This window comes from Cynocephalus volans, chromosome 2, assembly GCF_027409185.1.
Source record: "Cynocephalus volans isolate mCynVol1 chromosome 2, mCynVol1.pri, whole genome shotgun sequence".
Classification (NCBI taxonomy): Eukaryota; Metazoa; Chordata; class Mammalia; order Dermoptera; family Cynocephalidae; genus Cynocephalus; species Cynocephalus volans.
Genome location: NC_084461.1, coordinates 123,450,231 through 123,475,261, shown reverse-complemented (window position 1 = coordinate 123,475,261; position 25,031 = coordinate 123,450,231). Strand labels below are relative to the sequence as shown.

At 40.8% G+C, this 25,031-nt stretch overlaps 1 protein-coding gene across 5 annotated transcripts in view; it reads left to right on the top strand.

The window, feature by feature from the left end:
* Positions 1 to 15,270: 15,270 nt before the first annotated feature.
* The window catches only part of NRG2 (neuregulin 2), a 182,102-nt gene continuing 172,341 nt past the window's right edge, over positions 15,271 to 25,031 (top strand). For all 5 annotated transcript variants that reach the window (XM_063087314.1, XM_063087313.1, XM_063087312.1 and 2 more), the window contains exon 1: positions 15,271 to 15,994. In XM_063087314.1, coding sequence (XP_062943384.1) covers positions 15,271 to 15,994 — 724 coding nt within the window. The remainder of the gene's footprint in view (positions 15,995 to 25,031) is intronic.

Genomic DNA, 25,031 nt, shown 5'->3' with positions numbered 1-25,031 from the left:
CGAGAACTTGTTTTTCCTATCTAGCTATAATTTTGTGTCCATTAACTAACTTTTCACTATCCCCCCTTACCCCTCCCCTTCCCAGCCTCTAATAACCACAATTTTACTCTCTACTTCTAAAAGTTCAACTTACTTTTTTTTTTAGCTCTCACATATGAGTAAGAATGTGTGGTATTTATCTTTCTGTGTATGATTTATTTTACTTAACGTAATGTCTTCCAGTCTCATCCATGTTGCTGCAAATGACAGGATTTCATTCACTTTTTACAGGTGAGTAGTATTCCATTGTGTATACATACTACATTTTTTTTTATCCATTCATCTATTGATGGACACCTAGTTTAATTCCATATCTTGGCTATTGTCAGTAGTGCTCCAATAAACATGGGGGTGGAGATATCTCTTCAGTTTGCTAATTTCCTTTCCTTTGGATAAATACTCAGTAATGGGATTGCTGGATTACATGGTAGTTCTATTTTTAGTTTTTTGAGGAACCTTATACAGTTTTCCATAATGGTTATACTAATGTAGCAAATGCAAAGATCCTGAGGCTGGTGCAAGCTTAGTGTGTTTAAGGAACAGCAAGCAGGTTTGTGTGGCTGGAAATGGAGTAAACTAATAAGAAAATAGGCTGGCTGGTTAGCTTAGTTGGTTAGAGGGCGGCCTTGTAACACCAAGGTCAAGGGTTCAGTTCTCCATATTAGCCAGCTGCCAAAACAGGAAGGAAGGAAGGAACGAAGGAAGGAAGGAGGGAGGAAGGAAGGAAGGAAAGTAGTAGGAGATAGGATTGGAAAGTAGAAAAAAGACAAGGTAATGTAAGACCTTATAGGTAAGGGTAAAGAATTTTGATTTTATTATAAATGCAATGGCAAATCTTGGAAAATTTTGAGGAGGGGAATGACATCTGCTTTACATTTTAAAAAGCTCTTGGGTAGAAAATGAATTAGAGACTGTGGTGGTCAAGAGGTGGTTATGGTAGTCCAGGGCAGAGATGATGGTGACTTGCCTAAGTGATATAGCAGGCGGTAGCAGTGGAGATAGAAAGAAATAGAAGGATTTGCAATATATTTGTGAGGTAAAGTTGACAAGACTGGAATTAGATGTGGGTGATTAGGGAAAGAGTGGATTCAAGTCTGTAGGACTTTTGGCTGAAGCAACTAGGTAGAGGGCAGTACAATTTACTGAAATGGAGGAATAGGTTTAAAGATGGGATTGGAAATCAAGATTATACTTTGAAGATGTTAAATTTAAGATGCCTGCTAGACTTTCAAGTGGAGATGTCAGATAGGTACCAGGATATGTGATTCTGAGTTCATAGAGGAGGTCAGGTGTAGATATGTAAATATGGGAGTCATCAGCTCTTAGACATATTTAAAGCCATAAAAGTGGATGAGATTACCTAAGGAATGAGGGTAGATGGAGGAAAGAAGGGGTCCCTATAGTAGTACCTTGGGAATACCAACAATTTGAGGTTGATCAGAGGAGGAATAGCCAGAAGAGGAGATTTTTAAAAAGTGGCCAGTGAGATAAGATAAAAGTCAGAAGTGTGAGATATAACAGAAACCAAAGAAGAAAGTGTTTCAAGAAAGGAGGGATGAACTTGTTGAATACTACTGAGAGAGGAAGGAAAATGAGGATGGGGATGATTGTTGAATTTGGCAACATGGAAGTCATTGGTGACCTTGACTAGAGCAGTGTAAATGAAATGGTATGGATGGAAGCCCAGTGGGACAGGATTGAGAGAACAGCAGGTGAGAAAGTGGAGACAGGGACCATAGATGACTGATTCAGGAATTGTACTATGAGTGAAGCAGGAAAATGAGACAATGGGTGGAGAGAATATGGAATCAAGGTAATTTTTTAAAAATGAATTATATTAAGGCATGTTTATCTACTGATGGGGAATGAGTCAACAGACAACGGAAAATTGATGATGCAGCAGAAGGAAGAGAAAATTGAGTCCTTGAAAAGGCAAGAAAGGATAGGATCTGAAACACAACTGTAAGTTGTTGGGCTTTCCATAGGAACAGGGACAGTTCTTCCAGTGTAACAGAGGAAATGTAGAGAGAGTGAGTACAGGTGTGGAAAGATTGTTATCTTTGGTGGTAGGAAGAAGGGAAAATGCCTGTTGATTTTTTCTTTCTTCTTCCACAACATAGTTGAGTTCACAAAACAAAATTAATGCCTATCATTACATGCAAGGTGCAGAAAGGAGGTAAGCTAGATAGTCTCCAGTTGCTAGAGTACCTAAAGTACTGTTTTGGTGTCTATTGCTATTTAACAAATTACTTTTAAACTTAATAGCTTAAAACAAAAATTTATTTCTCATCATTCTGTAGATTGACCAAGTGGTTCTTTTGCTTCACAAGGTGTTGACTGGGGTGCTGAGAATGGAGGTTACGTCCAAAATGGCCTCTCTCTCATGGCTGGCAGTTGGTGCTGGCTGCTAGCTGGAAGCTCAGCCAGGGCTGTCAGCTGGTAGCCTTGGTTTTCCCCTGCGTGGGCCTTTCCACATAGATGCTTGGGTTTCCTCACCCCTTGGCAGCCTCAGGAGAGAAGGACTTCTTACATGTTGGTCAGCTGGGTTGTTTCGAGGGGATTTGGTAATAGATTGGTTTCAGGTTTGGGGACCACATTTATCTACACATAAATCTATAAATGGGAAAACATATCTGTATCTTGTCTTCCTAATTAAAACTGGCTGACAAGAATTCTTAACAACAACGACAACAACAACAGCAGCAGCTGTGATTTTTCTTAGTCTTAGAAAATAAACAAAGCTTCACTTCCCCTTTGGTGACTTGAATTTCTTTTTCCAGGTAAAAAACTGTCACCTGTCACCAAGACTCCTCTTATTTTTTATTTTTCTGTGCACATTTCTCCTAGGTGCAAAAATTTAAAAGTTTCTCTTTTTCTCCTGTACTAGTTAAAGCATTCTTCTGATACATTGTCAAATATATATATATAAAGACTGAGCACTGAAAGAATAATTGCACACAGGGGAAATGAAGAACTCTTGCTTCTGACTCCACGGATGTAAACACAGTCAATGTCAATGTGAAATTGTATTCAAAGCTCTGTGTTCCTGAGAGAATGGGGAAAAGAAAACCTGAAAAACTGGCATGTTCATTAGTAAGAAACAGTGGAGTCAGAAATATAAAAGAGAGCTAACTGATAGATCAAAAAAAAAAAAAAAAGCATAGCTTCTGGGAAAAGCCACTTGGCCTATACAGATACCCCTATAGTTTTCCATTTCAAAAAAATTAGAATGTGAGCATTATAATTCATTACAAAGTGAATTCTGTTCTCCCATGGACCCACATAACAAAGTTTCAAACTAAAAAATACTTGAAATTGAATATAAATTTCCATTGGAAAAATGTATCTTTGATGAAGTGATTGGTAGGTGAAACAGTCCATATGATATTGTAAACATTGTATCACCCTTACACCCTCTGTCTACTAGAAATTATGGTTCCAAGTTGGAAAACTTTGTCTTTGCCATGGTTTCTGTGTTTTATAGCACTTTCCCTACTTTATCCCACAACCTCCCCTTTTCAGACCATGAGAATTTCTTTCATATCTGAGGCTCCCCCTATCCAGTGACATTTTCTACAAGGATGGAAATCTTCTGTATTTTCACTGTTCAATACAGTAGCCAATAGTCACATATAACGACTGAGCACCTGAAATGTGGCTAGTGCAAATGAGAGAGAATTTCAAATTTTAAATTTTATAGTTAGTTTTAACTGCTTACAATTGAAATGCAAATAGCCACATGTGGTTATTGGCTGCTGTATTGGACACCACAGCCTGATGTCTCACTTGCAGCTCACAGAATTCTGTTCACCTCCTTTTCTCTAGAAGCTGAAAAATCTGAGCTGCAATATCACAATATACTGATGGGCATTGTCTTATAGTTTTTATTTGTAGTAATTTGATTAATGTTTGCATCCCTCACTAGATCACAAGCTCGTTAGGGACAAGGGCTTTGTCTACTTTTTTCTCACTTTTATATTATGCCCAGTACCTAGTCCAGTATCTGGAACATAGTAGGTGAGCAATAAAGATATGAGTAAATGAATGAATTAAAGAGTATCCATACACCTTTGATATGAATGAGGACTCCACTATCTACAGAGTGCGTGTGTGTGTGTGTGTGTGTGTGTGTGTGTGTGTGTGAGAGAGAGAGAGAGAGAGAGAGAGATTAATTCTAGAAAAGTATCTAAACACATGAGGAGGAGACCAAGACTAGGTTATTAAGATAAGATAGAGTTGGTTGCATAGTGCTTCAGAATGAGAAAATTGGCTTTATTAATAATAAGACTCTTTTTAAGAATTTACTATATGCCAGACAGTATCCTAAGTACTTTACCTGAATTATCTTATGTAATCCCAGTAAGATAACCCTGTGAAATAAGTACTATTATTATTCCCATTTTACAGGTGACATGGAGGATAAGAGGAGTAACTTACCCAGTGTCATACAGCTAGTAAGTAGTAGAGCAAGCATTTAAACCCGGGCAATCTGACTTCAGAGCCTACCTTCTTAACCACAATGCTGTATTGCTTTCTGTTTGATTGTGTCCATATGGTGACAGAAGCTTAGTGACCTCAAATGTCTGCATCAGGCATTTGTCTAAATTTAAGCTCAGTAAGCTAGTGTCTCCTGGAGGTCTAGGCCTCTTTCCTGAAGCACAGGTGGAGGGAAGGTGGGGGTGGTAGTACTGAGGATAACAGGATATGAAAATCTGCACAGGATTCTTTTTCTCAAAAAGTCAGACAAATATTTTTACATCCAGGATTTTTTGCTTTTTCCTAATAAAGGGAAAAATAAAAGTTTTTATTTAATAAAACAAAGCACAAAATAATCAGTCTCCCCCTTTCTCCAAATCTCTGGTCTAGTAAGAAGGATTAATGAAAGCTAAGAGTTACTGTAGTCTTCTTATGAATTAGCTCATTTTATTTCGCTTTCCCTCTCCCTTCTCCTCATCTCTGTCATTCATTTAGGGCTCCATAGGTAGTCCATAGTGACATTCCCATTTAGTTGCTTCTTTAATTGCTTCATGTAAGGACATCTTATCTTCCTGTGCTAGTTATACTCTGTTTGCCTCCCCACCCCACCTCCCATTCAGTCTCCACCCTTCCCTGTTCTGCACTGACCTCTAGGGGTTACATCACAGGGTTCCCTCACCCTCTGGCTTCCGATAGGGTTCAGAAGAAGCTTGGCACGGAGGTCGGAGGTTGGAGGAAGAGCAGGAAGAAAGAGAGATTGGGGTGTTTCTTCCCCCCACCTCTTCCCTTCTTTGGTGCCATGTCCTTGCAGTAGCTACCCGACAGTCCCTCCCATGCGACTCCAGCACCCACTGGGATCCAGTGACACTCTCTCTTCATCTTGCCCCTGCATGTCTAGGGAAGGGAAGATTTTACCACTCTTGCTAGTCCCTGGGTACCTCTACATACCTCTTGTTTCCCTTAACTCTGCCCACATCTTTGTAAATAGTCCCCTTAAATTATTTTCAGTAGACTGTTTTGCATAGAATACTATTTCCTGCTTGGGACCTTTTGTCTGTAATAGACCTTGGTCTATTTCCCCTCCAGTGGTCTTTCAAATTTCTTAAAGGCCTGGAAGAGGCCTAGACTTCCAAATGGGTATAAGATTAAACAGGCCTCAGGTAGATTGTCCCACAAAATGGACTATGATATTTTATCACTTTGTTTCTGACATTGTTTGGGAGAGAGAGACTCTGAATGTTACACACCTGTGTACCATGTTATACATATCAGAGACAGTTCTTCAGGCTTTCTTTTTTTTGTCAGATGGCTGGTATGGGGATCCGAACCCTCAACCCTGGTGTTACCACATCTCACTCTAACCATCAGGATATTTTTACAGCTTGAATGAAATGACCTCAAGATTATTCATTCCCTTTGCTCTGAGACTGGGATCATCAAGGAGCCTTGTGATTACTAAATTGGTTTCCTAACTTGGAGGGTGGACACCAGTATTTCAGACCCTGAAAAAGTATACTCTTCTTTTACATGAATCAAATAGATTTTTTTAAAGAAAAAAAAAAAAATACAATGTCCCATCCTCCCATCTTCTCCCTTCCACATGCATACCACCTTTTTCCTTTCCAGCTTGTGAAAATGAAGATTTCTGTTACCCAGACCTATAAACTAATCTGTATCCATTTTCCAATACTATATCCATTCTCTGCCTTCCCTGCTGTTTTAACAGAAGAATCACTTTTCCTGTCAAAGAGCAGCTCCTCTTTTTGTGCTTTTATGTCTCTCTCTCTTGTTTTCTTAAGGGCTTCCATTCTTCAATTATCCCTTTTTTCCCACAACAATTTCTTCCTTTATATTGGAACATTCCCTTTATCATACAAGCATACTCTAGCATCTCCTATTTTAGCAGAAACTCTGCCTTGACTCCATAGCCCCCTCCAGCTAGTGCCTCATTTCTCTGTTCCTCTGCACAGCAACACTTTTTGAAAAAGTTGTTTATACTGGCTGTCATCACTTCCTTACCTTTCATTGACTCCACTCTGGCTTCCTCCCAGGAAGCCATCACTCCACTGAAACAGCTTTAGTCAAGGTCATCAGTGACCTCCATGTCGCTGAATTCTATTGCTACTTCTCATCTTACTCAGCCTCTTATAAACATTGGACACAGTCAACCAGTCCTTTTAAAATACTTTCTTCTCTTGGCTTCGTGGCACCATTGTCTCAGTCTCCTTTCCTGACTCTTCCTTCTTTATTCCTGTAAATGCTGGGTGGCCCCAGGGCTATGTTCTAGACTTACACCATCTGCATGTGGCTATCGAGCCCTTGAAATGTGGCTGGTGTGAAATGAGATCTGTTGTAAGCAAAAAATACACTTTGGATTTCAAAGATTTAGTATGAAAACAATGTATAATATCATTAATTTTTTATATGGGTACCATCTTAAAATAATAATATTTTAGATATGTTGGGTTATTAAAATAAATTCCCTCCATTCCTGTTTAGTTTTTAATGTGGCTCCTAGAAAATTTGAAATTACACATGTAGCTCACATTTGTAGCTCACACATATTTCTTCTGGCCAGTGCTGTTCTAGATCATCTTCCCTATCGACCTCCTCTTTTCATCATCTTATGTGTTCCATAGCTTTTAGTACCATCTATCTGTTGACTCCCAAATTTACACTTCTAACTCTGACATCTCATTTGAAGTCCAGACTTATCTATCCAGCTGGTACTTGAATTTCTATTTGCTTGTCTAACAGGCACCTCAGTATTAATATGTCAAAAATGGAATTTTCTATTTCCTTCAGCCCTCTTATGTTACTTTCTGAGTTTCCCATCTCAATCAATGGTGTCATCATCTGTCCTGTTGCTCAGCCAAAAACTCGAGTCATCTTCAGGTACTGTTTTCTTCACATACTTCATCTACTCTTCAGCAAGTCTTGTTGGTTCCACCTTCAAATTATATCTTGTATTCCATTAATTTTTCTTCATCTCCATTGCCACTACTTAAGTTTAAGCCACTGTCACCTCTCACCTAGACTACTGCAACAGCTCCCTAACTGGTCTTTTTGATCCTCTCTTGCCCCATTACATTCTCTGCTCCATATATCAGAGTGATCTCTTTTAAATATAAATCAGATTGTGTCATTCCTTTATTTAAACCTTCCAGTGACTTTCCATTGTACTTAGAATAAAATCCAAACCATATCTTGCAAGGCCCAGCATGAGTCTGTTCACTACTTAATCTCTCTAACCTCATCCCATGCTACTCTTCCTCCTTGTTACAACAATGTCTAACCTTATTGACCTTCCTTCTGTTCTTTGATCATGTCGGGCTTATTATTGCCTCAGGCCCTTTGTGTGGGATTCTTCTCTCTGCCTCAAATGTTCTGCTCCCAGAGTTTTTTAAGGCTGGCTCCTCTTCATTCTTCAAGCTCAAAAAGTATCCCTTAGATCATCCTTGCAAGTTGTGTCCTATCCTAGTCATTTTCAATCCAACCATGCTCACACACCCTCTTTCTTTCTCCCTTTTTTCTTTCTCTCACTGAAATTTTTGTTCCCTTTTTAGTGTTTGTCTCCTTCTAAGAGTGTAAACTCTCCAAGAGCAAAGACCTTATGTGTCTTATTCGCTCCTGGATTCTCAGCATCTGGTATAAAGCTTGATCCAGAGCAGGCACTAAAAGTATTTTTTGAATCACAAGTTATAAAATAAATATTAATCAAATGGATTTTTTTTAAAAAGAAAAAAATGAATAAAGACATTTTCGGAATGAAAAGTTTATTTTTGAATGAATAATATGGAATGCCTTAGAAACTAAGGCATGAGTCGAGAAGTCATACATTGGGCCTTAATGGATATTAATCCCTTAGTGTGATTGAGTTTGTCATATCAGCAAATACTGAAGACCTATTGTTTACAGAACATATTGTCTCTGCCCTTAGAATCAGGAGAGCTGAGAGAACAGTAGGACACTGAACCTGTGAGGGGCAAAAGGGAGGGATGACATTAAAGGAGAAAGGGCTCAGATCCCCAGACTGGCCACGTGCCAAAAAAAAAAAAAAAGATAAAGGAGAAAGGTGTGTGCATGTGTGTGTGTTGAGTGGAATCCAGGGCAGGTGCTAGCTCAATAGATAACAGTCCGCCTGACTCTAATTTTGCCTAAATTTGAGCTCTAGCAGGAAACATGGCTATTATTTCTTTAACATCTGGGCCAGTGCTATGTATAGTATGTTTTCAATAAATGCTTCTTAGTAAGATGAATACAGACAGCTATGAATTATAAAGAAAAGTCAGGAAAAGTAAAGTTTTAAAATTACTGACCTCAGATGATATTGGAAGTGTCTAGGAACCAAGTGAAAAAGAAAGCACATGAACTGAAAACTATGAGGTGGAAACACAGCTGAACTGGACACTCAAAGGTACATTAGCCTGGGGATTTGGGAATACGAGAATAATTTCTTCTTCTTGTCCTGCTTCACGCCCCCAGAGTTGAATCAACCTCAGAGTTCCTGATGACCTCAGGAGAGGATTCCAAATACACAAATCAGGAAAACAGAGGGGGGAAAGAATCTTTGAAAGTTAAACAGCAAAAATATTCATCTTGAAGACATCTCCTTTTTTTCCAATCCAAATTAGATATGCTACGACATGTGAAAGAAAACTTATGATGGTGCCAAGCATGAACATATTATCTGGTTGCGATAATCCAGAACAGATACATCTGTGTCCAGATTGTACTTCTGTGATTTATTTTAGGGAGCTTCTGGATTTGAATCTAAAATTGATATCTGGGAAAGAGATAATAATTTGTGCTCACATAGCACTTTTCATCCAAAGCCTCAAAGCAGTTTACAAAGAAATAAGTATTATTATCCCAGATGGAGCAACTCAGACAGAGGGGCTGCTGCCCTTTTCAGCATATTGTGGAGTGGAAACCCCTGGACTCTGAACACAGCCCTGGGCTACGAATTATTGAATCATGGCCTCTCTTGATTGGGAGGTGGGACTACCAATGATGAGATTAAAAAAAAAAAAAATCAAACTCTAATCTTAAGAACTTTAGCATGTGTTCAAAACATATGACAATGGATACTTTTGAAATTGCTGAATTTTGGACAAAGTATGCCTACTGATAATAAGAAAACTGGTTGTCATAGACTAATAATGGCTGACGTGCTGAGCATTATTCTAAGAGGGTTATGTATATTATTTTATTTAAGACTCACAACAATTTTAATGAGGAACTATTATCATTTTGCCCATTTTACAGTTGAGGAAACTAGAGAGAAATTAAGTAACTAGGCCAAAATGTCAGTTAAGCAAGTGGCAGAGCTGGAATTCAGACACAGGCAATTTGAGTCCACTGCCCTCACTCTTAGCCAGTTAGTCTGTGTTAGGTACCATATGAAGCCTTTTGTGTGAACTCTCTCACGTAATCCTTACAAAAACTACTAAAGGTAGATATATTATTATCCCAATTTTATTGGGGGAGAAAACTAAGGCTGAGAAAGTTGAAATGAATTGCCCAAGCTCACATTCCAGTAGGGGTAGAGCCAGGATTTTGAAAAGTAGATAAAAGAGCACTAGGCAAGGAGTCAGGGTATTAAGGCTGTTGCTGCCACTAAGGCTGTGGGGCCTTGAGCAAATCAAATAATAATCTCCATGGGCCCTGTGTCTTCCTCAGCAAAGGAGGACATTGGGCTACATTGATGTTAAAGTCATTCCCAGTGCTTAAATTCTGATTGTCAATGTCTGTTTTCTATTTAGTCACTTGTTTGAAAATCCTTAGAGAAAGAGAAATTAACCACACAGAACCTGAAAGTAACTCTGGAAGCCAAATTTAGAAAACAGATCTTCAAAGGAGAAAAAAATGAAGTTTACAAAATGTCTTTATTTAGAAAGAAGACTGTCCTGCAAAGTGTTTGGCATGATTTGTAAGACTCAGTGACCAGATAAAAGCCATACATATCTCCTTGAATGGCCAGTTCTCTTGCAACCTGGTTCATTGGTCCTTTCTGGCCAGCTAAACTGGCTAAAGCTGGAAGAAGCCCATCTTGTGTGGGAGGGATCTGAGAGAAGAAGCCAAGCTTTTCATGTGGGTGTTCTATCTTGAATTCAGAATGTCTATACCATTCTGTCTCCTTCTGTTTTTGTTCTTAGTGATTATTATATAGTGACCCAACCCACTGCTACCATGAACCAGTTTTTTCACAACCTTGTGGTGAGCCATGGTGTTAATGAACAGATTTGGCTTTCCATTCTCCATGTGGTTCTTTCAAAAGTGTGGGTTTGAGTCTATGATAAATCTTGGCAAAAGAGCTATCTTAGCCTTATGATCTTGGGAAAGTCACTTAAATTCTCTGTCTTGATTTTCCTCATCTTGTAAAATGATGCTTATAACACTTGTTCTCTTGTGTTACAAATTTCAAATAGTATGATACTTGTGGAAGTAGTTTGGAGAGATTAGAGACTTCTTGCATGACAAGGAAAGTGAGGTTGAGAGAATGCCTCTCACCTAAAGAGACCTGGTAGTGGTGTGCACGAGACAAGTACTCTGTCGATGGGCAGGGCTGAATTAGAGTTTGACTCTGCCTGTCATCTGAGCAGTTATTAAACCTCTATAAGTCTTTTCAATTTGTAAAATGCAAAGTTGTTGAGGTATGGAAATAGTAAACATGAAGCTCCTACACATAATAAGCCATTAATAAATGGTAGCTATTATTATTTTTATTATCAATTGTTGAATTATAATGCAGAGTTAGCAGATTCACAATACCAAGTCTCATATTTTAAAACATGCATACTAATTCATTTTGAACTCCAGGAAGAAGCCAGTATAGAATTGGGCTGTCCTTCTAGGAAACCAAACAGCTTTTCTTCTAAATGGCTGAGGCCAATTCTGGAAGCTTATCCTCATACACATCACACCTTAAGGAAATCAGGACAGTACAAGGGTGCTTCGAAAAGTTCATGAAAAGATTCATATTATATTTTTATTCTGTTTTTTTCCACAAACTTTTTAAGTACCCTTGTAGCTTTCTTCCCTTTAGAAGTTTCTGCCTAAGTCCCCACACTCTATGGCCTCAGGAATTCTAGAAGACTGTTGGGATATCAAAACTTGCCTTTGCATTCTAAGGCTCTCTGAACAGGATATAATAACAATGAAATAATTCCCAACACTTTTTAGCATAGGAACCTCATTTTAAGGTAAAATAAAATCTCAATGAATCCCATATAATAATAGTTCTACTTAAAAAAAAAAAGTTCTACTTTAAGTAGCCTTTGATTGGAAAAATGCATGATAAAAATTCAGCAACAGGAAAAAAATTAGAGTCCTGTCTTGAAATTTTTTTTGAATAGGTAGTATATAGACTTAATACAAAATGCACAAAGCACAAAGGGAATACCACAAAATTGTCCTTCTTGCACCCCATCCCTCAGTCATACAGTGCCCTTCCCCAGAGCTAACTATTGTCTCAATTCCTGCTGTGTCCTTTCAAAGGTAATCTATGCACTATAAACATTTACATATTTATCCTTTTTAAAAAGACAAAATGGTAGCATATGTTACCACTCTTTTTCATCTTGCTTTTTTTCACTTAACAATGTCTTATTATACTTAGTTATACTTTAAGATGCATATGTAAAAAAGGAGAATATGTATTTTTATCCATCGTGGCATCTACTATTAAAAAATTGCATTGCATTTTTTAGTGTACAGAAAATTCTAGTGTGCAACGACTACCACTTAGAGATTCTCAGCTCTTAGATTGGGAATCACTGGTAAAAGTAAAACATCAATAATATTCAGCATTAATTTTAATCCTTACTGTGTGCCAGGCATGGTTCTAAGCACTTTATACGTATTATCTCACATTATCCACATCTTACTTATCCTTCTAGTCTCAGTTTAAATGTTATCTCCTTAGAGATAAGCCTTTCCTTATACAAACAGACCTACCCTCTCCCCTTTTCATTATTCTCTATCATTTCAACCTGTTTATTTCCTTCAGGATACTCATCACTATAAGTAATTAGTTACCTATTTGTCTACTTGTTTACTGTGTCTCCCTAACCAGCATAACTTTTTGAGAGCAGGGACAGTGTTAGTTTGGCTCACCATAGTACACCCAGTAACTAGTATGGTGCCTTAGTGTTTGGCATAGAGGAGTCATTCAATTAGATATTACTGAATAAGTACATGTGAGCAAAAGACAACTTTATGAGGTAGACCCTGTTATTTTCTTCATTATACTGAAGAAGAAACTAAGGCCTACAGAATGAAATAGACACACCCCATAGTTAAGTTGCAAAATTGCTTTCAAACTCAGCTCTGCTTGACTCCAGAGCACAAGCTCATCACCACTGCTCTGGTCTCAGAAACAGAAGACTGAGTACTGTTCTTACTGTGTGTGATCTTGAGTAAGTCCCTTTTCCTCTTTGGGACTTTTTCTTTCATTGAAACATGAGAGGGTAGAGTTAGCCATCTTCCTTATAGAAATTTTTTGTGATTTATGAGATCTGTGATCTATGAAAACGAAAGGGGCCAACAAGGTTGATGCCTTTAAAAGTGCTGATTTTCTTTTTTTTTTTTTTTTCTTCCCACCCTCCTTCCTTCACTGAAGATCTCCTGACCTTTATTCTCTGCCAGGAACTATGCTGGATGTGATAGGGGTCCAAAGACTAATAGGACATAGTCTCTGACATTAAGGTGCCTGGTCTGATGGGAGATGCAGACCCATTAACAGCTGCTTGCAGCACAGTATGGGCCAGTGTCATACTGGTAACCTGTGAGGCACATGGTAACACAGAGGAGAGGGCATTAATTCCATGATGTATGTGTATGGTGGTGAGAGTGGAGGTAGATATGTAGGAAGCAGAGATGAGGTAGAACGCTGAGCTGGGCCTTGAGGAAGGAATAGTTTTCCAGGTGGACAAGAAGGAGGCGAGCTTCCTGGACACAAGAGACATTACAGGAAGAAGCAAACCAAGAAACAGCACAATGTGTTGAGGATTGCTAGGGGAGGGGTTTGCTCTCAGCATATGGAGGTGGTAGGTGGAAGTAGCCTATAAAGAGCCTTGCTGAAGTGTTTGGGCTTTACTTCAGAGAGCAATGGCATGGCCAAATTATATTTACATTTTATTTTTAGAAAGATCACTTTGGCAGTGGTAGGCCTGGAGGTGGGTGATGAAGTAAAAGGTGTGGTGATCAGTTAGGAGGCTTTGCAGTGATCCAGGTGAAAGATAATGAGGACTTGGACTTAAGGTATTTGCTGCAGAGTTGGGAAGGAATTAAATTAACTGGAGATTTTTTAAAAAATTAGAGCCAAAGGACTTGGTGATTGATTGGATGCGGAAGAATAAGGGATGAGACTAAGGGACTTATTGGAATGGATTGGGTGGCCAAGTATAAAATGGTGCCATTTATAATTATAGAGAATTTGGAGTGACGTGGGAGTAACATGCTGTTGGCTTCGGATTTATTGAGTTTGAGGTGTCTCTTAGACAGCCAGGAGGAAAGGTGTAGCTGCCTCTTTCCTTTCCAGAATAGCAGTCCTAGCCTAAGTCAGACATCCTTGGGTTAGTTTTCTGTGGGGCCCAGTCAGGGATAAAATTCTCCAAGACTTCACTGGCATTCCAGAGCTCAACATCTTTCTAGGATAAAAGTTGGGCACTGAAAACTCCCTTGATCCTCACTGATAAGGAGAATGAGTTATGGAGCTGTTTTGTTGTCGTTGTCCTTGTTGTTTTTTAAATCAGATGCTGGTTTTAGTGGAGCAAACTCTTCTACCTCTTGCAAGCACCAGACTTTTAAAAAGAAGTAATTTCCACGGATCAGCTTCTGGCCCTGAAAGGCTCTGGCTCTCAATTGGCTCCCAAGAAGCCCCCCACCTCTCTTACGGAGCGAATTTTTAAAAGAAGATGAGGTTGTACAGCGCTGTATGGTCCCGCGTGGCTGCTAGAGTCTTGGGACTGGACCCTTTCCCACCCACCACCTCTGGTTAGGTGTCCTCAGTGCTGAGACAGGACTCCCTGTAGCCCCAACTCTTTACAAAATGACGGGGCTGGGATCCTACCCCTCCTCAACTCAAATATCCAGCGCTCACCTGGCGGTGGCAGGGCCGAGCACGTGGGATCATTTAGGGGCCAGCCTCCAGGGTCCTCCTAGGGAAGGGGACAGCCCAGGAGGCAAGAGGCTGGCCTGCCACCTTGGCCTTGGCAACCTCCCTGGCTCCTACAGCTGATGGCCAAAGCAGGGGCACGCCCTGTGTCCCACTCCCACGTTCATAGGATGGCGCAAGAATCCGTTCTCTCTTTTCTGCCCTCTGCTCAAGCACTACCCCCACTGTCATGCTGATAAATTCCAGGAGCAAAAGGTGGTACGATTCCTCTCTCGCCCCTTGCGGGCTGAAGGCGGGCACTAAAGCAGTGCAGTCCCAAGCTTCCCCTGCAGAAGCCGCGCTCCCCACTCGGTCCGGGGATAGAGGGGGCGCGAGAGAGCAAGTGGGCGGGCGTCCCATCCTCCGCATCCTCCTCCAGGTCCTGGCGCGCAGGGTGGGAGCGCTGCGCTGCGCCGCGCTGCGCATCGCGGCCCGCTTGCAGCCTGCCTCCTGCCCTAGCCGGGCCACCTCCCCGGGCTGCCGGTGGAGGACTACAAGGCGCTAACGTTACGCTGTTTCCGGTTTTCCAGCGGGCTGTGTTCCCCTCCCAAGGCGGCGGCGGCTGAGCGGCGGAGCCCCCCAAATGGCCTGGCCAGATGCGGCAGGTTTGCTGCTCAGCGCTGCCGCCGCCGCCACTGGAGAAGGCTCGGTGCAGCAGCTACAGCAGCAGCAGCAACAGCAGCAGCAGCAGCAGCAGCAGCAGCAGCAGCAGCAGCAGCAGCAGCAGCAGCAGCAGCGAGAAGAGCAGCAGCAGCAGCAGCGAGAGCGGCAGCAGCAACAGCAGCATCTCCCGTCCCGCTGCGCCCCCAGAGCCGCGGCCGCAGCAACAGCCGCAGCCCCGCAGCCCCGCAGCCCGGAGAGCCGCCGCCCGCTCGCGAGCCGCAGCCGCCGGCGGCATGAGGCGCGACCCGGCCCCCGGCTTCTCCATGCTGCTCTTCGGTGTGTCGCTCGCCTGCTACTCGCCCAGCCTCAAGTCGGTGCAGGACCAGGCGTACAAGGCACCCGTGGTGGTGGAGGGCAAGGTACAGGGGTTGGCCCCGGCTGGCGGCTCCAGCTCCAACAGCACCCGCGAACCGCCCGCCTCGGCTCGGGTGGCGCTGGTGAAGGTACTGGACAAGTGGCCGCTCCGGAGCGGGGGGCTGCAGCGAGAGCAGGTGATCAGCGTGGGCTCCTGTGCGCCGCTCGAAAGGAACCAGCGCTACATCTTTTTCCTGGAGCCCACGGAACAGCCCTTAGTCTTTAAGACGGCCTTTGCCCCCCTCGACACCAACGGCAAAAACCTCAAGAAAGAGGTGGGCAAGATCCTGTGCACTGACTGCGGTGAGTCGCCCCCTCCCTCTGCTAGAGAAAGGGGGGAGGGGCGAGGTGCTGGAGAATGGGGGTGGGGTGGGGAGGTGCTGCAGGTGCCCAGGCCTGGCAGCGTCCTGCCGCTGGGGGGTGGGGCCACCCCTGGGCAGGGCGCCTGGCACGGGTTGGTGAGGGGGTTGGGGTTGGGGAGGAGGATCAAGCTCAAAGTGTGCCAGGGGTGGGGGGCGGGAGGAGGCGCTGGCCTGTGCCAGCAGGGATCTGCGGCTGATGTATGGCATGGGGGGCTGGAAAGATGCCATCATAGCCCAGTAGCAGAAGGAAAGACGGAGAGGTCCGAACAGTGCTGGCCTGAGGCTCAGTGAGTCAGGAGTGACCCTCAGAGGCCTTGCCCGCTCTGCTCCCTCGGGCCTGCATTGTCCAGGTTGGCAGGGTCTGCAGGAGCAGCTGGGCAGACTCCCAGGCTATGAAGGCCTCTGCTTATAAGTTCTCCTAGGGAATGATCGCCCCCGCCCCCTCCTTCCTCTCCTGGGCTCGCTGCTCTGCTCATCCACACCGCTGGCGCAGGCAGAGTTGGACTTTTTCTGCTTCTGTTTTCCTTTGCCGTCCTCCATGTGGCTCTGGTTTTTTGTTTTGGGTTTTTTGTTTTTTTTTTCCCCCTCCATCGTGATTGCCTGTCTCTGCTAAGTGGATAGCACAGCCTTCTCAACCTCCAGGACTAGCAAGCAGACACTTCTTTTCGCTGTTTCTGGGGGATCTTACTAGGTCTGTTGATGATGACGATGAAATAGAGTAACTTCTGCTGAATGCTGTAAGTTCAGCTCTGACACCTTATTGGCCGGGTATATTGACAGCATCTCTCATCTTCATGATGTTGGGTGCTGCACAGGAATGCAGGTGATTAGAGACAAAAACCTGAAATCTACAAATCTGTAGGTCTGTGCAGCTGGGAATGGGGGTCTTCCACATTGGAAGTAAAAGAAATGTCAGTTTAAGAGCTTTTTCTTCTTGTCCCTGAATCCAGAGTACTTACTTCTCAGTGAAATATTTCAGATTGGGTTGTCCCCACAATGGAGTACTTGGAGTTAGCCTGCCTTGTGCTTATTCATATTGGGATTTCATTTTGTCTCAAGTAAGGCTGAATTTGTTGCATGCTGTGTGACTCAACCACGTAATCACTGAATTGTGATAGATGTCCTGGACCCTCATAGAAGTTGATATGTTTACCAGTTTACTAACTGATTCTGGGTAGTGTAGATTGGCTTTGAGTAGCAAAACATATGTAACAGCTCATAGAAGTTTTGCTGCCCTCATCCTTCTACTTTTTGGGGGGGCAGCTGGTGGGTGTGGGGATCTTGAGCCCCTGACCTTGGTGTTATAAGGCTGCCCTCGTCTTTCTAGATCAATGTCTTTGACTTTTGGAAGCTCCCCCACCCGACCACCCCCACCCCGCTTCGAGAGGCAAATTTTAAGAGTTTGTTTGTGGGAGTATATCTGGGCACTATGTTAAACTGTGATCACTTTTAATGAGAAGAATCTTGGCAATGTCTTAATCAGTAGGGAAAAAACTTTGGGGATAACAGCAGTTTACGGCTCTGACATTATTCTAAGGAATATTGTTAACTGCTTTTTAATGTTAATTTCATGCTCTGAAATGTTTTGTGTTGACAAGTTGAGACCAGGTAAGAATTTCTAGTTTTTTATTCTATTAAGTATTTTATCTGAGATCCCTTGGGGAGCTGTGGAACTGTATTGTACAGTGGGAATAGATAGTAAACACATTTACTGAACCTTGTCCAAGGTCAGTTTCTTTTTGGTTTTTAGTGAGTTGCTCCTGAATATGCATGGCACACATCTTCACATAATCCCTAGTCTAGGCCACTAAGGACCTGATGGTCATCGTCAGATAACCCCATAGAGTAATGGGCTTCTCTGCTCCCTTGTCCCCCTCTTCCTGTTATCTCCTTCCTCCAATGCAATATGCTTTATCAGTTATACCTTGTTTGTTTTAGGGAGCATTTAAAAGTTTAACAGTTAAATGCAGAGGTCATGAAAGATTTGAGGGTCAGAAATACAGTCCACTTTTAGGTTATGGTCATTTCATATTATTAAAATAGCATATATAGTATAGTTCTCATGAAAATAAACTTAGGACTGCAACCACTGGTAAAGGGAAGGCCCTCACACATCACAAATTATCAAGGAGCAGGAATGTGTATGGCAGTAAACATTTTAGAATGCAAAAAATTTCACTTTGAATTGATAGTGTATAGATAGGTGTCAGTTTAGGGGACTTTATATAAGGGGATTAGAAACTAAAGGACATATTTTTGAGAGGAGACTTGTGGAATTGGTGATAATATAACAGAAGAGTATAAACTGTATTTTCTTATTTTCTACTATGTGGTTACAGAAAACAAGTACTGGTGATGGTATATTAAATAAGGAAACAAAATCACCTTAACTAACCACAACACCTTCCTTGTGCTCAGCAGGAAATAACTAACAAATTCATTTTCTGTTTTCCATTCTAAAGAAAGCCTTCTGGGCCACAGGGTCGTTGGGAACATTTTCTCCTTGGAGCAGATTTGCCCATTGCAAAATAGGGAAATTGGCACTTGGAAAACTGTCATCCTGGCCGTTATATTGAGCGACTGAGGTTGCATTGTTACTTTGTTTAGCCAGTTTCAGTACTGAGTGTGTCTGTGTTCTGGGAGTTGTGGTTCCTAGGGAGATCATCTAGAAAGCTGTGTCTTGGGGGCGGGGCAGGACTTTGGGATGATGTACCATATGGAAAGGTATATTGTGCAGGGGTCATACGGGACCTCTTCTAAAAGATCCTCATAAACAGCTAATTTTAACTTAAATGTTGACTTGAAGTCTGTGATCTAAGGTGGGGAAAAGTAGACAGAGGTCTTGCTGGAATAGAAATACCTGCCAGAGGGGCACTTTTACAGATCTAATGTGTATCATTTATCCAATACTTCCTCTGGTGGTAAAGAGTTGAGTAAAATCTTTGCATTTCTAAAGAGAGGGGAAAAAGTTAGAAAGGCCTTGCAGAGATTAGCAACTCTGTACAATGCTTTAAAAGCATCCTGTTCTGCAAATAGGCCTGCATTTTAGAAGATGGTTACATATATTTTGGTATAATTACACCCTTATCTGTTGCTTTCTTATATATATGTTTTAAAGCTGTTTCTTTATTGGATAGATGCAGAAGATAGCATAAAAAAAGGAAAGATCATTTCTTCCCTTAGGAGTTTCTGATCCGCAGTTTTCTAATGCATAGTGCACTTTGTTGCTAAACATGGAAAAGGTGTATTCCTGGGGGACTTTACATTCTTAGGATAGTTTTAAATTAATCTGGCACCCAGATTCAGGTATTAGAGAAAGGTGGTTCACAAAATTCAGCATAAAAAAAGCGACTGCATATTTTTAAAATGCTGTTTATTTAAAGAATCTTTTCTTCCCCAGCCAGCTGGAAACCCAGCTGTGCTGCAGCTTGAGGATGGGAAAGTGAAACTAGATTAGAAACTGACCAGTCCTAGTGATGAGGACAAGGCTTGGTTATGGATTTAGGACTTGAATTATTATCATAATGTAATTATTTCTTGTAGTGGCTGCTTTCCTCCGTAGACTGCAGTTTTGGAGCACAAGCAATACCTTATCTTTGAGATCTTTCTCCTAGTTCTCCTGGCCCCCAGTGTTTGGTGCTATGCTTGGCTTCTAGAAGGACTCTCCATAAGTGTCTTTTGAATGGATGAAGTCAAGTGAAAGGTAAAAAAGAAAGCCTCCAGATTAATGCTAAAACAATCCTAACTCTCCTATCTGTGACCCCAAATCCTGTGCTGAAAAGCTGAGTTTGATGATAGCCTTTACCTGTCGCTATGGGAACCTTTTTTTCCAAAGGAGTCATTATTAACTAGAGTACTTAACCACAATGTGCTTAATCATTGTGTTGATTAGTGTTAATGGGATTTCAGCGGTGGAGAATAAAGGTCTTGCTTGGAGAAGATCCTCTTTTTTTTTTTTTTTTTTTTTGGAAGGTAGATTACCACTCCCCACCCCCAAATTTAAACAAAAATAAAACAACTATCAGTTTGAATTAACAAACCGTCTAGGAGTTAGGGAGGGTGGTATATTAACAGCCTAGGTGACTAACTTCCTCCTGGCCCCCAATTAAAGCAACTATACTTCCTCTTTACCAACCTCTATTATCTAGGACATTTTTATTTACTAATGGCAGTCAGCTTTTTCTTTATAAAAATGTATTTATATTTTTTGATATGTGGCACATTTATATGGCTCAAAACTGAGAAAGTACATAAGGATGTATGGTTAAAAGTCTCCCTTTTATCCCTGTTCTCAGTTACCCAGCTCTAAGGCAATTGTAAAATAACTTATTCTTGAAATGTGTATTTTTAAAAACAAAATGTTTTTCAAAGTAGTCTTATATTTTTCTTTTAACAGTTGGAGGATGTTAATTTTGCCACTAAGCCAATATTATGGTAAATTCTTCCCAGGTAATACATATTTTTTTAAACCTAGCCCAAGATCTTAACTACTTAGTTCCTATTATCTCTGAATCCTTTTCTATCTTAACTATCTAGTCAAAGGATTCTCTTTTCTTCTTAATCAATACCTTACCTCACAAATATAATCCTAGGGTCAGGAATGAAAACACCAATTTATTTCTTATATACTTTGCCAGTAAGAAGTTTTCCATGACAATGAATTTGTGAGTGAGTCTTAATTGGGATGCTCAAAGGAGAGATCCAAAGGCTTGTCACTGAGATTTAGGGCTGCAGCTCTGCCCATCCAGCAATTCCTACTGTTTCACACACTTGGAAATCTGACAGTAGCATCCTTGTGGGAAAACACATGATTCCATATGATTGAAAGAGAAAACTCCACAGTGCATGATTGCTTTATTTCCATTCAGAAGCCAAAGACCCCAGTTGCCAATGAAGAGTTTGATTTTGACTGTATTCATGCACAATTGGTACAGCTGCAGAGGGATTTAGCCATGTGAGTACTGTTTTGAAGTACATTTAAGGTAAGTAATTTGAACATAGTGTTAAAACTTCAGAAGATCAGGGAATTGCCGTTTGGATAAGGAGGTAGAAAGTAAATATGCAAACATCTAAACAGCGGGAAGTCTTAACCCTTTAAATTCTGTTGGTTTAGTGGCATTTAGCAATTCAACATTGATTTGGGAATGGAATGGTGATGTCAATATCAGTGAAGTTTCCTCTGTGCCGTCTTTGACAACTTGTTCTTGGGTCTTTCTTTTCAAGGCCTGAAGTGTTGTTAGTATAATTTGCACTAAAGGTAAAAGAAACTTTCCTCCAAATTTTGAATTTGGATGGATGTATGTGATGAGGGGATTTTTGTCTTACCTGTTTCTATCAAATTAACTTTCTCCCACTTACTTTTTGGAATTTGTACATAGAAATAAATGGAGTTTATGAATTTCAAGAGATGATATAGGAACATTTTAGAAAAGAGGAGAAAGTAGATGAATTGACTACTGTAAGTGCTAAATTATGGCAAGTTTGAAAAATGACTGTCTTATGTGAAATTAGACTCCTTTAAAAACAACAATACACAAGGACGAATCTTGCTGAGCTAGAGCTCCATGTAAGGCTGTACAAACAATGCAAACATGGAGGATGATTAAAAAGCATGAGGATGACATGAAAGAGGACATGCTGTACTCAGGCAAAGAGCTGGGAAGCTTTTACAAATCTGGGGTCAAAAGACAAATTCACACTGATTGAGATCAGTTGATGCTCATCAGCTGTGATGTTTTTGATAATTATAAAATGAGGTTAAGTTAAGGAGCCTTCTTTCCCTGGCCAGTTGCTGCTGGGAGAGTATGACATATGAGCTAAATGGTCACATTTCCTTCCCACTTTGTACATGCAAGTTGGATCCAAATGGCCTCTCCAGGGACTTTCTCTGGGACAGAGGCCTAGTGCCTCCAGAGCCTGTTAGCTCTTCTCTACGCCTCTGCCCAAACTGACTGTGCTGCTAGCCTCCCAGGGGTGGGACAGAAGGTGGTTAACATTTCATTTACCCTTGCAGATATTTCCAGAATGGAAGAGGCACAGGTATCCCAGAGGGTTTCTGTATGTGATGTTCATGTTACTTTTTATTCTGTTGCCAGAAACAGAATCCCTAATGGTTCTCTTTATCATTCATAGATCTCCTCTCCTGTGCTGAGGACACTGGCTCCTCTACCCCCACCTTCCCTGATCTAGTTTATAAAGGCTGAGGATCTGTCTTTGTCCTTTAGGCTGGAATGTTTTACTTGGTCTTGATCTTGATATTGGTCCACTAACAGAAGCCAAGCTGAACTAACATTTCTTAGAATTGAAGGAGAGGAAGGTCACTACATGGCTAAATACCTGGTTCAGCCCATGCAAAAGTCAGGGCATAATTAATTCTATTGTGACAGCAATGTGATTTGGTATCCCAAAGGTTCTGTTACTAAAAGAGCATTCTGTTGATTTCTTCTTTTAAATGTTTGCTTCAACAGATATTTGAATATGTGCTCTGTGTAAAGAACTAGGTCAGACACAGTCTCTGTCATCAGTGAGCTTACAGTCTAGAAGTATGAAGATTTAAGTAATTCAATCCAGAATATGATAAGTACTATAAGATATGTCACCACAGTGCTTTTGGGAGGAGGAAAGAGTCGTAAAGGAAAGAAAGATCATATCTTGTTAGAGTATTAAAGAAAGTTTCTTGGAGAAGTAGTTTGAGACAGGATTCCAATGGACAGATGAGGTGAGAGTGTTTTGGGGATAGGGAGATGAGTCAATTGATTAAATGTATTCCATGAGAGGGCAGCATTCTCAGTAGTAGAGGGGCATGTTTGTGGTATACATAATAACCAGAATGAAAGGAAGAAATGGGTGAGGACCCTGGAGAGGTAGATTAGGGTGATATTTTCACAAGTTTTGAATGCTAGGCTAATGAGTTTAATCTTAATTATGTAAGTAGTATTTGAAGGCTTAGGTTAAAAGTAACTCAGTAATGTTTTATAGTTATCAGTGAATGGGTCTTGTGCATATTTTGTTAAAATCATCCCAAAGTGTTTCATGTTTTTTGAATGCTGTTATAAATTGTATTCATTTAATTTCATTTTCTAGTTAATCATTGCTAGTATATAGAAAGGCAGTTGTTTTGTTTTCTATATTGACTTTGTATTCTGTGACCTTAAGTCACTTATTAATTCTAGTAACTTTTTTTTTTTTTGGTAGATTCATTGGGATTTTTTATGTACATGATTATGTTGTCAGTGAAAAAAAGACAGTTCACTTTTTCCTTTCTACTGTTTGCCATTTATTTATTTTTCTTGCCTTATTGCACTGGCTAGGAGCCAAGTACAGTGTTGAATAGGAGTGGTGAGAACAGACATTTTTGTTCTATTCGTGGGGGAAAGCATTCAGGCTTTCTCTGTTAAGTATGATGTTAGCTGAGGATTTTTTCATAGATGCCCTTCCGTAAAAAAAAGTCTACTAAATACAATGTGATAACTAAGAGCTTGGGATCTGCAGTCAAATTGTCCTGGGTTTGGAAACCATCTTTTGCATTTTCCAGTTAGGTGATGTTGGGCAAGTTACTTTCTGTATCTTAGTTTCCTATAGAATGGGAATAGTGATAGCACTTAATAGGATTACTAGTAGTATTAAATGAGATAATTCATGTAAAATGTCTAACATATCGCTTGCTCGGTAAGTGTTAATTGTTAACAAAATCTTATTAATTTGGACTAATATGAGCAAGAAAACTAGGTAAATAAAAAATTTAAGTTCTAGAAGTACACTGGGGGCAGACAAGGGGAGAAATTTTTACAAACAACTATATTTTTCACTCAGATATTCCTATTTATCTCAACTTGGGAGTTATAAGGGCTGGGCTGCTGGAGGTGGTGGTAAGAGAATGGGTTATGTGTGTGGTCTCATTGTAGAGAAGTCCATATGAGGGTATGAATGCTGTGGAAGTCCCAAGTAGACTACAAATCTTGATGTGCCCATGGGTATGTGTTGACCAATTTTTTGAGAAGCCTGCAGATAGATTTTTTTCCCCTTTTTTCACAAATGGGAGGACCAAGCCCCATATTCCAGTGTCTCTTTTCAAAATCTCATCATGCTTGTGACGTAAACTAAGTTCTGGAGTCCTACCAGGACTGCTCTTTTGACTTTGGCAGGTCTTATCTTACATTTTACTGTTGTCAGCTGGAGAAGCATCCCTGGAAAATGGCTGAAAGCTTCCTCATTTTCAAAGAAAGCAGGGTCCCTGACCCATTCTGCTTTGATTTGGGGGTTTCCAGGGTTGGGAATGGGTTTGCACTGACTCATTCATACTCTTTCTTTCTGTACTGAGTTGGGATTGATCTGGTGGCTGCCCAGGGTCAGAGGGGTAGAGACATGGTCATTTTTGGAGTTTGTGGGGTTTTATTTTCATTTTAATTAATTGATTAATTAATTAATTAACTGATGTGTGGAACATGAAAAAAATGAAACTTTGCTTCTTAAGTGTTTGTGGGACAAAGACTCCTTGCTTTGGGTTCTTTCTCTAAATATTTGTTAGGTATTATTATCCCTAAGTCCTTAGCAGGCCACAAATCCCCTAGACTCAAGAAGTACTCTTCATTTTTACTTATTTGTTGAGTCTCAGCATTTACGGCCTGTATCACTTATGTGACTTATCATTTAATGCCATGCATTGCTAATTAACCTTTGATGTGTAAGTATCTTATCACGTGATAGTAGGAACTTTGGGGACAATAACGTAAAATATGGTTAAGTAAATATTCAATTGCTGGCTATTGTCAAGTAAAAAGGGAGCAATGAGACCATTTGCTTTCTCTACTGACCACTTGTGTCCTACACAAATTTCAAGATTCCTCAAATGACAGCCCAGGCTGAGGGACTGGAACAACCATGGAAAGTGTCCTCAGACATTTTGATAAGGGCAGAGTTTTGCTTCTCAGTCATGTTTCAGTTCAGTTGTTTTTTTTTTCTTGATAGTCCATAGTTTA